The following is a 13575-nucleotide window of genomic DNA, read 5'->3' as shown; positions in this document are numbered from 1 at the left end:
TGGAGCAATAAGAAAAACCCCACTGTGTGGAAACTTATCAAACTATCAGAACTATTTCTTGTTTGAAGATATACACATAAAGTTGAAAGAAGCTTAAACGAAAGTGTGCTATCGAAGTATTGGGAAAGTATATTATTATCACTGGAGTATTTCTCTACTGCAGAACTCATGTGAATCCAAGTGTGTTAATCATACGATCAAGCCATTCCTTTCCAGAGATTTAGAATGTAAGAAGCATTATAGTTCACAAATTTAATTTTGCTATAGTAAAATGTATTTCTTCAGTAAACGTAAAATATAATACTGTGTTCATTGCAAATTTGATAGGCAAATTTCAGTTGTCTCTGAGAAGATAATCCACGTTTATGATTAATTGTACTCCAGGTACCAAGCACTGTGCACATGACTGACTCTGTGTGTATTAATAATGGAAGCAGCAGTGCTAGAAAAGAAGATGCAGATGTGTGTCAGTTCTGTGCAAGCTTTTTCAAGTCCCTGGCAGTGTATGTTTGCTTGTGTCAGCAAGCTTATCACATATCTGAGCTGGTACATCTAATAGTACTGTGCTGGGCAGCAGGGACTTGCCAGCCCTAAAAATATGCTCTGCAGTCTTTTGTTTCCCTGTCTTTGCTTTTCTGTGTTATGCTTTCATTGTATTTTTAATCAGTCTTGTTTATAAAGACACTTATACCTGTTTTGAGGTTTATCTAGGTTATTTAATTTCCCAATTTCATTGTTTATAAAGCAAGGGATTCATTTTGGGTGCATTTGGGTGCTTGAAGTAGATTGCTGTGTTCACACAAATTCAGAAGAATCAGTGTTTGTGGGTCAAAAAATCAAGACAAAAATTGTTTCATTTTTTTTCCTCTCATTGAAGTCAAGAAAGTAGTTGTTAACATAAAATATAATTTAGTTTTCAGATACATAATGCAAAATATAAGAAAACAAGAAATCAATGTAAGTAACTTTGTTAACTTTTGATGATTTTCATAATAATACACTTCTTGAACTACAGGTTGATTGTACTGTGGCGATTATTGTATAAGAAAGTGGTTTGGTATCAGGTGCAGCTGAATAGAAAGGTGAACAAGAATGCAGAAGAAGAGTCTGTTGTCTCATTGCTTTTAAGTCATGTTCAAGCGACCCTCCAGTCTTCAGGATTGACCTTGGAACAACATTTGAAGATTAATTCTGTATCTGGTTAGTACCTTGAAAAGAACTGCAAATGTTAGGTAGTTGCATGGTTAACTGAATACTAGGAAGATTAATGACAATCAGTAACTGACCGCCAGATTCTAAAAAAGTTAATAGTGGGACTTCTCTTAAAATTCTGATCAGAACTCTCTCTTAAATACTTGAAGTTGCAGTACACCTGTAGATTTTATTATAATCTTTAGAGCTGGTTGGGGTAAAGAAAAAGATTATATTGACTTCAGTTTGTTTTGAGTCATGTCCTAGAGGATCTGAATGCAGGATCTGAATTCTGGTCTCATTTGTACTGTTATTTCCTCTGAGGTAGATGGGCATCACAATGTGTCTCTTACTGGATTTCTATTTAGAAATCCTGTTCACTCCATGTGATCACTGTGGGCATGAGCATGTCATGTACATGAATGTACTCAGCCTCAACTAAGCATCTGATTCAGTGTAACCTAATGTAATAGACTTAATCTAGTATATTTATTTTGCAAATAGTATATGGTTGTAGTCTAATTTCCTACACATTACTGTCCTGTGCTCTATCTTTCCCCTTCTACACTAATAAGACCAGCTTCCCATTTATGTCTCCCACCACGATTCTGTTTCCTCACCATATTCTTGATCTCTCCCTTAAATGATACTTACAGCTTCTCTTCCTACATCAGTCTGTACAATACATTAGCTCCTTCATGTCTCTTCTAGTCATCCTAACGATACATGCAGCTTACCAGCCTTCCTTTCCACCCATCCCTTATGTTCTTTATTTACATTCAGTTTGCCAAATAGATAATGGCACAGTTTATGGATGAGCTAGAGTAACATATACAGTGATGGGCCAGCCAATACCTGAACTGGCCTTGTCTTTTCTTCTATGGTAGTGCTATTTTATTTTCCCCCTACTTCTCCTTTACCCAGTAGCTGTGCTCTTTTACAGTTGCCTTTCTGTCAAAGGATTTAGAATTGACCAATGGCTTAAAAATTGGAATGGGAATAGAGGTGGAGAGGTGACATTTAGAGAGATGAAATGTGTAACAGTCCACAGACGTGGTGTTTGAAAGTGCTTTTACAATGAAAAAGAATATATATGTTCAACCTGCTAAATAATTTTATGACTGCTTTTTACAATGATAAAACATCTTCCACATAATAGGAAATACAAAAACAGATAAGAGAAAATGCTTTTCCCCATTAGTAACTATTGTGGGTTTTGAATAGTGACGTTTCCAACTATGATTAACATTTATAACCTTGTGTAATCTAAAAAAATAACCTAATTACTGAAAACCTTGTAGGAGCAATTATAACCTAAACTGATTTTTTTCATTTAATAGTGATTTAGCAATTGCAAAAAGAAAAGTAGGAAGGGGTATTCAAAGCCGTCTTCTCTTTGATGCTCAAAACTTCGATTTAGCTCTGAGAGTAGAAATTTGACTCACATATTTTACTCTGTTTTTAATCTATAATACTGAATAAGTGCTTGTGTGTTTGCACATGTAAAACTAACTATGCAGAGCTTTTAGTTTGTTGTATGTGTGACTTTTATAGGTGAGGAGAAGTTCCTTTTAGGCTCATACAGGGAATCTGTGGACATTTGGAAAAGATCTCTTTGTGAAATCAAGGCAAAAGGTAAGGGATAAAATCTTTTCTGGTGGTGGAGGGGTTAAGTTGTATAATAGCTTTAATGTAGTTATGTGTGACTCTGTTTGCCCTTCAGAAAAGGGGGCGAGACACATAAAGGGTGCATATTTGAAATTAAGCTGGAATTTGAATAGAGACCAGTCAAAACTTAAGTCTGATTGCTCCCTGAGAAAATTTCATGCATTTCTATTTTAATACCGGAGTTTGATTGTGTTTTGATTATGAAGTACTGGGTACAGAAAATCTCTAGGTATATTTCTGAGCAAGAAAGAGACAATGAAAAACAGATGAGCTTTTTTTTTTTGCTGGTTATTATGATGAGGAATACCTCATGTGGAAAGAATTCAGGATATTGGAAGCTTGGTGGGTATCTAAGCAATTTCATTGTGGTTTAGGCATCCCTTCTTTGAAGGCAAGGCTCCCTTGAGGTCTCTTGGTTTTGCCTGTGTGTTCACAATTACATGCTTGTCTTGGTTTTGGCTGGGATAGAGTTAATTTTCTTCCTAGTAGCTGATATAGTGCTGTGGTTTGGATTTAGTATGAGAATAATGCTGATAACACACTGATGTTGCTGAGCAGTGTTTACACTACGTCAAGGACTTTTCAGCTTCTCATACTGCCCTGCCAGCAAGGAGGCTGGAGGTGCGCAACAGGCTGGGAGGGGATACAGCCAGGACAGCTGACCCAAACTGGCCAAAAGGATATTCCACACCATATGATGTCATACTGAACAAAAAAAATGGGAGGGTTGCCTGGGGGGGTGCAGACGCTGCTCAAGAACTGGCTGGGTGTTGGTCAGTGGGTGGTGAGCAATTGCATTGTGCATCACTTGTTTTCTGTATTCTTTTATCATTATTATTATTCTCCCTTCCCTTTCTGTTCTATTACATTGTCTTTATCTCCACCCATGAGTTTTACCTTTTTTCCAATTCTCTCCCCATCCCACTGTGGGGGAAGTGAGTGAATGGCTGTGTGGTGTTTAGCTGCCTGCTGGCTTAAATCAGGACAACACTCTATTGTTTTGAAAACTGCCAGATCTCTAGAAGTAAAACTGTTGTGGGTGAGCATTAACTCATTAGTAACTTAGAGGTTGTAGGAGGATCGTATCTCCTAAAATAGCTGCTCCTGAGTTCCATTCCTTCTCAGAGTATATATTTACGTAGATACATTTCTGGAGAGGGAGGAACTAGTACTTTCAAACCTACTGTGTCTGGTTTTGTGTTTATTGTTTCTTTTCCAAATGGACTTCTGCCCTTTTTTTCTCTTTTAATGCAGGAGGAAAAAGAACATGTTTTCTTCAGACCAGATATTATCTTGCAATATTATTTTGCCACCTGTATCAATATAACTTGTGTGAGGCTCAGGGACTCTGTGATCATCTGGTAGGAGAGATTCTAAGGCGCTCACAGCTCTCAGTGAGTCAGATGGAAGAATTTTCTGGTATGTTTATGTTGTATGAAAGTATGATAAGGTATGTTGGTAACTGTTTGAATAACTTGGTATCTAATTTCTGTGCCATCACACACACTTGACAGCATGCTTTTCTCTTTACACTGGACTGAAGTCTGTTTTCAGTGACTTTAAAGATCTTCTGATCCTCAGGTGTTCCTTCAGTTGCACTTGTTGGAGTGTTTAGACAACTTTCATTGTATAATTAATAGTGAAAGTATGGCCCGTTAAATGTTCTTATATTCAAATCTGCTCAAGGAAAGACTTTGGATAAGAAAAATAAGGGGAAAATGATGTGATTTCATTTTATATTGATTTAACAGTTTTTTATGATACAACATGGTAAAATAGTGGATGTTAGATTGGTCACTAGAAACTGACAGTGGGATTTTTTTTTCAGATGCTTGTAACTTTTTTTCTATTAAGACGGGAGTAAGAAATCTAAATTTCAAAATGTAAAGGTTTTTTTGACTCAGCACTGATCTAAACGTAGATACTAGAGGTCTATCTCCAGCCATTAAAAACCTAGTATAAAAGTCTTTTAATATTAATATAATGTGTAATTAGCATAAAAGGTTAAGCTCTGTAAGTCCTGAAAGCTTGTCAAGAAACTAAGTAATACCATAGTTTGCTTGTTTTAAAAAAATGTTTTATAATCTGTGATTAAACAATTTTAGCATTCAAATTTAAAATAAATTTCCTCATAATGTTTTAATTTGATACCTGTTTTTTTAGATACCAAGTATTTTCAGCATGAGCTATGGATGGTAACAGATGTTCATACTGAAACCGCTATGGCTGTGATTCGATCCATGGCACGATTCATGGCCGCTTATTTCACAAATCAGCTGCTCTATATCTTCCCCCCTCACAATGTTGACACCCTGCATCCACTTCACATCAAACAAGGTATTTTCTCGAAAAGCAGTTTAATTTGCTGTGCTTAACTCTTACAATTTTTTTTACACGTATATCAATGCTGTCTGTGCTTTAGCTTGGTGATTTATATTTTGAGCACCAGTCACTGTAAAGATAAAATAATTTAGTTTTTCCAGATATTTTTGTGGAGGGGTGTGTCTGTGTGGAATTAATGTTTTGCATCTCTTGATTACTGAAAATATTTTTGGTGTTTAAAGTTAATAGTTTGATGTGTGCAACTGAATAGAATGTCATCCATAGCATAGAATCATAGAATCGTTTAGGTTGGAAAAGACCTTTAAGATCATCATGTCCAACCATTAACCTAACACTGCCAAGCCCATCACTAAATAATGTCCCTAAGTGCCACTTCCACACATCTTTTAAATACCTCCAAGGACGGTGGCTCCAGCACATCTCTGGGCAGCCTGTTCCAATGCTTGACAACCGTTTCGGAGAAGAAATTTTTCCTAATATCCATTCCAAACCTCCCCTGGCACAACTTGAGGCCATTTCCTCTTGTCCTATCACTTCTTACTTGGGAGAAGAGACCAACAGCCACCTCACTACAACCTCCTTTCAAGTAGTTGTAGAGAGCGATAAGGTTTCCCCTCAGCCTCCTCAAAACCCACAAGTTTTGCACATGCTTGCATATCCTATGTTATTAAGCAAAAAAATTGCCTACTCTGACCTCGCTGTTATATTATAAAATGAGCTGCATCTGCCTGCTGCAGATAAGCCCTGTAGTGTGCCTCTTATAAAGAGTAAAGTAAAAGTAAAGTAAAATTGTACACTGAAATGAATCCAAAAGCAATGTGAACATATGAATTCTAGATTATTCATCTGATAGCATGCAGATTTATTTAAACTTTAAACTGTGTTTTTTGTGTCACAGACTTCTGTCCTCGTATTATTCCACTGCAACGCTCTTTGGTTACCAGAGCCATTAGGGACCAGAACCTTTCATCTGTGTGGACAGCTGAATATGCTCTTGATTTGTTCTTTATTGGTGGACTCATTCCAGAGGCTGTGTGGTTAACACACAGAGTTGGGGACTGGAAACTGTCTGTTTCAATTGGTGTGGCCTATCAGCTGTATTGTCAAAACTCTGATGAATTCTCAAGGTAATTTTGAGCTTGGAATTAGTATACTATATTTTGTTAATGTTATTTGCATGAAGTTTATTGTAATGAGGCATATCCTTTGCCTCAAAAATTGGTGTTCCCAGACTCCTAATACATGTAGGACCTAACATGTTAAGATTAGTTATTTTGTCATAGGTATCTATTTGACAGACCTTCATTAGATTATCTGTGGGTTTTACTTTGTTATTAATGAACAGTTTTGTTATACTTTCAGACTGAAAAACACAGAGCGTCACCTGCCATTAAGCTTATCACCAATGCTGACTTTTCAGGAAAAGTTACAATCTTTGTTAGGACAGCCATTTACTTCTGAAACATCAGGATGTATTAAATACAAGCACTTTACAGGTATACACAACTATAAATAATTGTGGTTTTTATCATGTTATTTCACTGCATCTTCTGTGTTATATGCTGTCTTAAAAAGAAACAATTACCTTGTTTCTCCAACGTGTGCATTACTGTTATAATGTATTCAAATACTTTAATTTTATAGGGGCTTGGGTTTTGGCTTTGATAATTCTGAAAATGGACCATGTTATCAATCTTGTTTTTGTCAATGCGTATCAGCCAAAATCTTATTTGACTATTTGATATTAACTACAGTTTGGAGGAAAACTGAAGCTTCATTAAAACAACAAAAAAAATGCCCTGAAGCAAATGCAGATGTATTAACAGTATGGAAAGTATCATCATACTTAAAATTAGTTACATGATGGCGTTTAATTTTTGCCTTTCCTTTCTGTTAAAGGGGAAAAGGGTAGTTGGTGTCTCAGAGTCTGACAGCTCCATGCCCCCAGGTCTAACACCTGGCAAGGCTGAGTGTGTTCCCAGTAGGCACATACACAAATGCAACACCTATATATAGCTGGCCACACAGATCAGCATCAAAAGACATGCTCAGCACTTGCACAAGCACCACCAACAACCCCATCCTGCTTCTCTCTCTTGCTTGTCAGGATGAAGGTCTGTGTATACATACCTATATGTACAATGTGCATCCCTCCAGTAAGTGGGCTTAGACGCAGTAGCTGAGTCTTCCAAGTTGCTGGCATATGCATATAGGAGCCCCCAGAGCGCAAGTCCCACTCCATTTGCTGGTACAGACGCACTCGGAGATACCCTCTTCCCCCCACGCACATGCTGTCTGTGCACCCCCACAGTAGCTGGCCTTGAATATACAGTCCATTCAGTATTTAGCTGGTCTGGGATCCTCAGTCTTTCCAGCTGCATCATCCTTAGAGATGCACACACCTGTGAGCACACTGTCTTTCTGGCAGGTGGTCATGACTTCCTTGGTCCCTCTAGTATCCATATCCCCTTGTCTTGCCCTTAGAGACATGCAGACACACAAGCAGGTCTCCCAGTTGTCTCTCTGTCAGTTGGCCAGGTCTTGCACTGGTCCTTCCAGTCGCTGCAAGTTCTTGTGGTCTCACTCTTGCAAGAGCAAGATGCACACACCCCTAGCTCCCAGGGCACTTCATTTACTTGTTTGTTAGTCTGACTTGATACTTGCTAGCACTCACGCATTCACTTATGTAGCCTCACTTGCTCCAGTTGCTGGCACTGTGGATGCGTGGGCACTGACCTGTGGTCCTACTCCAGTCGCTGGCACTTGATTTAACTTAACCCCTGTCTGCAGTTGCTGGCATCCCAGACACACAGGCTTTCTGACCCATGGTCCCGCTGCAGTTGTTGGCACTAAAAATCGTATACACATACACAGAGAATAGGGAGTCCCTCACCCAGGAAAACAGGCACATGCTGACAGGGCCCAATGGAGGTGAGGCTGCCGCAACTTCATGACATACCTTTGGTTTCTTTCATAAAGATCCTATAATGAGCCTTATGCAGTCCCAAAACCTCTTCCCCTGCATCCTATAGTATGTCCTATCCTTCTTGACAGTAACCCTTTTAAGACAAAAGGTACTGAAGAGAGCCACTCCCATTGTCTCGTCTTCATAGTTTTATACCTGGATACTGGGGCTGATGGCTATTCTGGGAAGAGCCTGGACAGGGTGTCCATTTCTCTGAGTACATTATTTGCTGTTGTGCATCTCTGGGCTTGTGGAGCTGAGCCTTTAATGGGTTGATTTTTCTGCTGTGAGTAGATGAGTCTGGGTATTATTCAGGTTCCCCCACCTTCTGTTGTCTCTGTGCTCCTTTGTATCTGTGTATATGAGCTTTTCATTACATAACCTAACTTAATACTTTACTGCTGAAATTGCCCCAGTTAGCTAGATCAACCTGCCCTTGTTTACATTTTACAGAAAGCTTAGGCACAATCTCTATTCCTTATCTTCTTTTTGTGTGTTCAGAAACCACATTCCACGTTCTGTCAGCAGGTGGATGTTAATTAATCTTTATTTAAGCCATCTCCCAAACGCTGTGTAGATTCTTCTTTTATACTCATCTCCAAGGATTTTATTTCAAACAGACACACACATATATATATATATGTTGTATATAACAATCTGTAAGTATGATAGGTAGTGGAAAGATATGACAGCACATATTTCAAGACAAGGAGGAAGAGTAGAAATGGAAGTAGAGCAGTATAATATTTTGTGAATTTCAGGAACCAATTAATGATGTATGTTAAAGGTCCTTCTAGTTCTAGGAGATGAAGAAAAAAGTCTATGTAAAGGAGATCAAACAAATAAATTTCTCTTTCCTTGATCATCATGATCACTGGTAAAAGAGTTGTTTTAGTCATTGTCAATAGTATACCTAGTTTATGCCTGCTTGGTGAGAATGATTTGCCAGAATTTTATGCCAAGTAAATGCATGGCTGAAAAGTTCAGTTCTCTATCGAGAAAGGCAATAGCTTCCCCCTTAATGTGGCAAAAACTAAAATTAATAATTGAATACTATTTTCAAATGTGAGAGAACTTACCTTAAAGCAAGTAGATGCAATGTATACATTGTAATAGACGAATGCAAATTCTGAGAACGTAGACTCATAATTGCAGAATGAACGCCACGTGTTAATTGGTTAATTAATTTATCGGTTTCTATGCTGAATATTTTATAGATCCCATTGAAGAAGAAGATGCAAATGTTCTTTATAGTTCAATACAGGAACTACTGAAAGCAGCTGTTATGGCAGATGCTGATATTCTCTCAGAGACATTTCAGCTTCTACTGGATTCTGCCAAGGATCTTAGCAGAAAATTGTATGGCTTAGTTCCAGATGGGCTTTATCTTCCAGCACCACCATTATACTGTCCTCAGCCAGCTTATCTCAGTGAAGTAAGCATGCATGATAAAAGTTTCTGGGTCTTTAGTTTGAATGTATTTATGAAATAATCATGATCTTTATTCTGGTTCCTTTCAGTTAACTTTTCTGTCTGTTTTTTCCATGTCCATTGTCCTGGTTTCGGCTGGGATAGAGTTAATTTTCTTCCTAACAGCAGGCATAGTGCTGTGTTTTGGATTTAGTAGGAGAAGAATGTTGATAACAGGCTGATGTTTTTAGTTGTTGCTGAGTACTGCTTATGCTAGTCAAGGACTTTTTCAGCTTCCCATGCTCTGCCAGGCGCACAAGAAACTGGGAGGGGGCACAGCCAGAATAGTTGATCCAAACTGACCAAAGGGCTATTCCATACCATATGACGTCATGCTCAGTATATAAACTGGGGGGGGTTGGCCGGGGAGCAGCGATCGCTGCTCAGGAACTGTCTGGGTATCGGTCGGCGGGTGGTGAGCAATTGCATTGTGCATCACTTGCTTCGTGTATCATTATTATTATTATCATTATTATACTGTTACTATTAGCATTACTATTTTACTTTATTTCAATTATTAAACTGTTCTTATCTCAGCCCAGGAGTGTTTCTCACTCTTACTCCTCCAATTCTCTCCCCCATCCCATCGGGGTAGGGGGAGTGAGCGAGCGGCTGCGTGGTGCTTAGTTGCTGGCTGGGGCTAAACCACGACAGTCCTTTTTGGCGCCCAGCGTGGGGCTTGAGATAACAACAGGTTAATCAGAGTGTATTAAGGAGTCTGTTAACAGTTGCCGGTCACGATATTAGTTCTTCTGATCTGCACCATGTTCTTTTTTTTGCAGCACGCGTTAAAGCTTGCTGTCAGTTTGTGTAGTGTGCTATGCTCTGCAGTGATTCATGATCTTTTGCTTGGGAGGCTCCTTATCAAAGCCCTGACCTTGAGCATTCTTTGGTATTTGGGTTTCATACAGAAGTCACTACTGTACTTCGGGTACTACCTCATAGAGAGAGTTAGCAATTATACTTCTTACTCTGAGAGGCTTGTTGTGGAGGAAATACAGAATGGCACCTTTGCTGCTTTCTTCTATGATGTTTCCTCCTTCATTACAACAACTTTCCTGTATCTTGAACACCCCTGGGCAGTTAAGATACTTCTATTGATAATTCTTGGGAATGTTGTTTCCATTTTGATAAAGGTCAGTAAGCAGTTTAAAAATACCATCCAGAGATCTACCCCAAGGCTGGATAGTTATGAGTGGCAGGGTGTGTGGGATCGTATGCGCAAGTACCTAGGGCAGTGGGGACCTCCAGTGTTTTGGAACTTCACCCCTGAACAAGTGCAGAATCCTGAAGAATTAGTAAAGTATTTGGAAGAAGTATGTTGTCACCCTGGTAGCTCCAGAGAGACACAAATCATTGCAACATGCTGGGGACTGGCCCATGCCTATCGAGCCGTGGTCAACGCTAATCAGTACCCTCAAAAGAAAGAGAAGGTCTCTGGATCTGATGACAAAACAAGAAGCACTGTGGCTATTCAAACCCCCACTACAGGCCCTGCGGCTACTCCAACCCCCACTACAGGCCTTGCAGCTACTCAAACCCCTGCCCCAGGCACTGTGGCTACTCCAGCCACAGCCATGAGCACTGCGGCTACTCAAACCCCAGTGACAGACACTGTGGCTAAACCAGAGAACCAACCTGCGCCGGTATCAGTTGCCCCTATACAGAAGAAAAAATACACGAAGAAATCAGTTCGTTTAGTAAGGGATGAAGATGAACCAGGGCCATCACGAGAACCAGAGGAGGAAGAACCCATAAATGAGATGGTGATCACCCGATCCCTATCCCTGAGTGAGCTGCGAGATATGCGAAAAGATTTCGGTCGTCATCCAGGCGAGCACATCATCACCTGGCTGCTCCGATGCTGGGATAACGGGGCCAGTAGCCTGGATTTAGAGGGTAGGGAAGCCAAGCAGCTGGGATCCCTTTCCAGGGAAGGGGGCATTGACAAAGCAATTGGAAAAGGGGCAAAACCGCTCAGCCTCTGGAGGCGACTTCTGTCAAGCGTGAAGGAAAGGTATCCCTTCAAGGAGGATGTTTTATACTGCCCAAGCAAATGGACCACCGTAGAGAAAGGTATCCAGTACCTGAGGGAATTAGGCGTGCTGGAGGTGATTTACAGTGACCTGAATGATGAGCGGTTAACCAAAGACCCAGATGAAGTCAGGTGCACACAATCCATGTGGCGGAAGGTGGTACGGAGCGCACCAGCATCATATTCCAACTCGTTGGCAATACTAGCCTGGAAAGACGACGAGGCACCAACGGTGGATGAAGTGGCTAGACAACTCCGGGACTACGAAGAAAAGCTCTCTTCCTCCCTACGGGCCTGTGTCTCGGCTGTGGAAAAACTGTCTGAAAAAATATGCCAAGAGTTCCAACAACTCAGAGAGGATCTGTCCTACTCCCCACCTGCACGGACCAGTGTCTCAGCCATTAGGAGTCAACGTCCCTATGCTCAAGAGAGAGGATATAGAGGATACACACCACGGGGCACCCTGTGGTTTTACCTGCGTGATTATGGAGAGGACATGAGAAAGTGGGATGGAAAACCCACCTCAACCTTAGAGGCACGGGTGCGTGAATTGCAAGGAAAAACTATTAGAAAAGGCGGTTCTCCCAGGAAAATTGCAGCTCCAGTTTCCAGTGAGCAGTTCCCGAGACAGAGTAAGAGGGCTAATTTTACTTCCGACCTTGATCAGGGGACTTTTGATTCACATTTACAGGAAGTGAACAACGAATACTGTGACCAGTGTTAGAGGGGCCCTGCCTCCAGCCAGGTGGAGGAAAGGGACAATTGGGTTTACTGGACTGTGTGGATTCGATGGCCTGGAACGTCAGACCCACAGGAGTATAAGGCTCTAGTGGACACTGGTGCACAGTGCACGCTAATGCCATCAAACTATAGAGGGGCAGAACCCATCTGTATTTCTGGAGTGACAAGGGGATCCCAACAGCTAACTGTACTGGAAGCTGAAGTGAGCCTAACTGGGAATGAGTGGCAAAAGCACCCCATTGTGACTGGCCCAGATGCTCCGTGCATCCTTGGCATAGACTACCTCAGGAGAGGGTATTTCAAGGACCCAAAAGGGTACCGGTGGGCTTTTGGTATAGCTGCCTCGGAGACAGAGGAAATTAAACAGTTGTCCACCTTGCCCGGTCTCTCAGAGGACCCTTCAATTGTAGGGTTGCTGAAGGTTGAGGAACAACAGGTGCCGATTGCTACCACAACTGTGCACAGGCGGCAATATCGCACCAACCGAGACTCCCTGATTCCCATCCATAACCTGATTCCTCGACTGGAGAGCCAGGGAGTGATCAGCAAGACTCGCTCACCCTTTAACAGTCCCATATGGCCAGTGCGAAAGTCTAATGGGGAGTGGAGACTAACAGTGGACTATCGTGGCCTGAACGAAGTTACACCGCCGCTGAGTGCTGCCGTGCCAGACATGCTAGAACTTCAATATGAACTGGAGTCAAAGGCAGCTAAGTGGTATGCCACAATTGATATTGCTAATGCATTTTTCTCCATCCCTTTGGCAGCAGAGTGCAGACCCCAGTTTGCTTTTACCTGGAGGGGTGTTCAGTACACCTGGAACCGACTGCCCCAGGGGTGGAAGCACAGCCCCACCATTTGCCATGGACTGATCCAGACAGCACTGGAACAGGGTGAAGCTCCAGAACATCTGCAGTACATTGATGACATCATTGTGTGGGGCAACACAGCAGAAGACGTTTTTGAGAAGGGAAAGAAAATAGTCCAAATCCTTCTGAAGGCTGGTTTTGCCATAAAACAGAGTAAGGTCAAGGGACCTGCACAGGAGATCCAGTTTTTAGGAATAAAATGGCAAGATGGACGTCGTCAGATCCCAATGGATGTGATCAACAAAATAACAGCTATGTCCCCACCAACTAGCAAAAAGGAAACACAAGCTTTC

The 13575-nt window shown here is 41.0% G+C and overlaps 1 protein-coding gene across 1 annotated transcript in view; it reads left to right on the top strand.

Moving 5' to 3' along the window:
- Positions 1–13575, top strand: part of CPLANE1 (ciliogenesis and planar polarity effector complex subunit 1) — a 67238-nt gene that overhangs the window by 12269 nt on the left and 41394 nt on the right. The window contains exons 12-18 of the mRNA XM_075726135.1: positions 1016–1200; positions 2746–2826; positions 4114–4278; positions 5023–5196; positions 6101–6329; positions 6565–6698; positions 9385–9602. Coding sequence (XP_075582250.1) covers positions 1016–1200; positions 2746–2826; positions 4114–4278; positions 5023–5196; positions 6101–6329; positions 6565–6698; positions 9385–9602 — 1186 coding nt within the window. The remainder of the gene's footprint in view (positions 1–1015; positions 1201–2745; positions 2827–4113; positions 4279–5022; positions 5197–6100; positions 6330–6564; positions 6699–9384; positions 9603–13575) is intronic.

Source organism: Pelecanus crispus, chromosome Z (genome assembly GCF_030463565.1).
Source record: "Pelecanus crispus isolate bPelCri1 chromosome Z, bPelCri1.pri, whole genome shotgun sequence".
Lineage (NCBI taxonomy): Eukaryota > Metazoa > Chordata > Aves > Pelecaniformes > Pelecanidae > Pelecanus > Pelecanus crispus.
The sequence above is the reverse complement of the archived record's forward strand: the minus strand, read 5'-3'. Positions and strand labels throughout refer to the sequence as shown.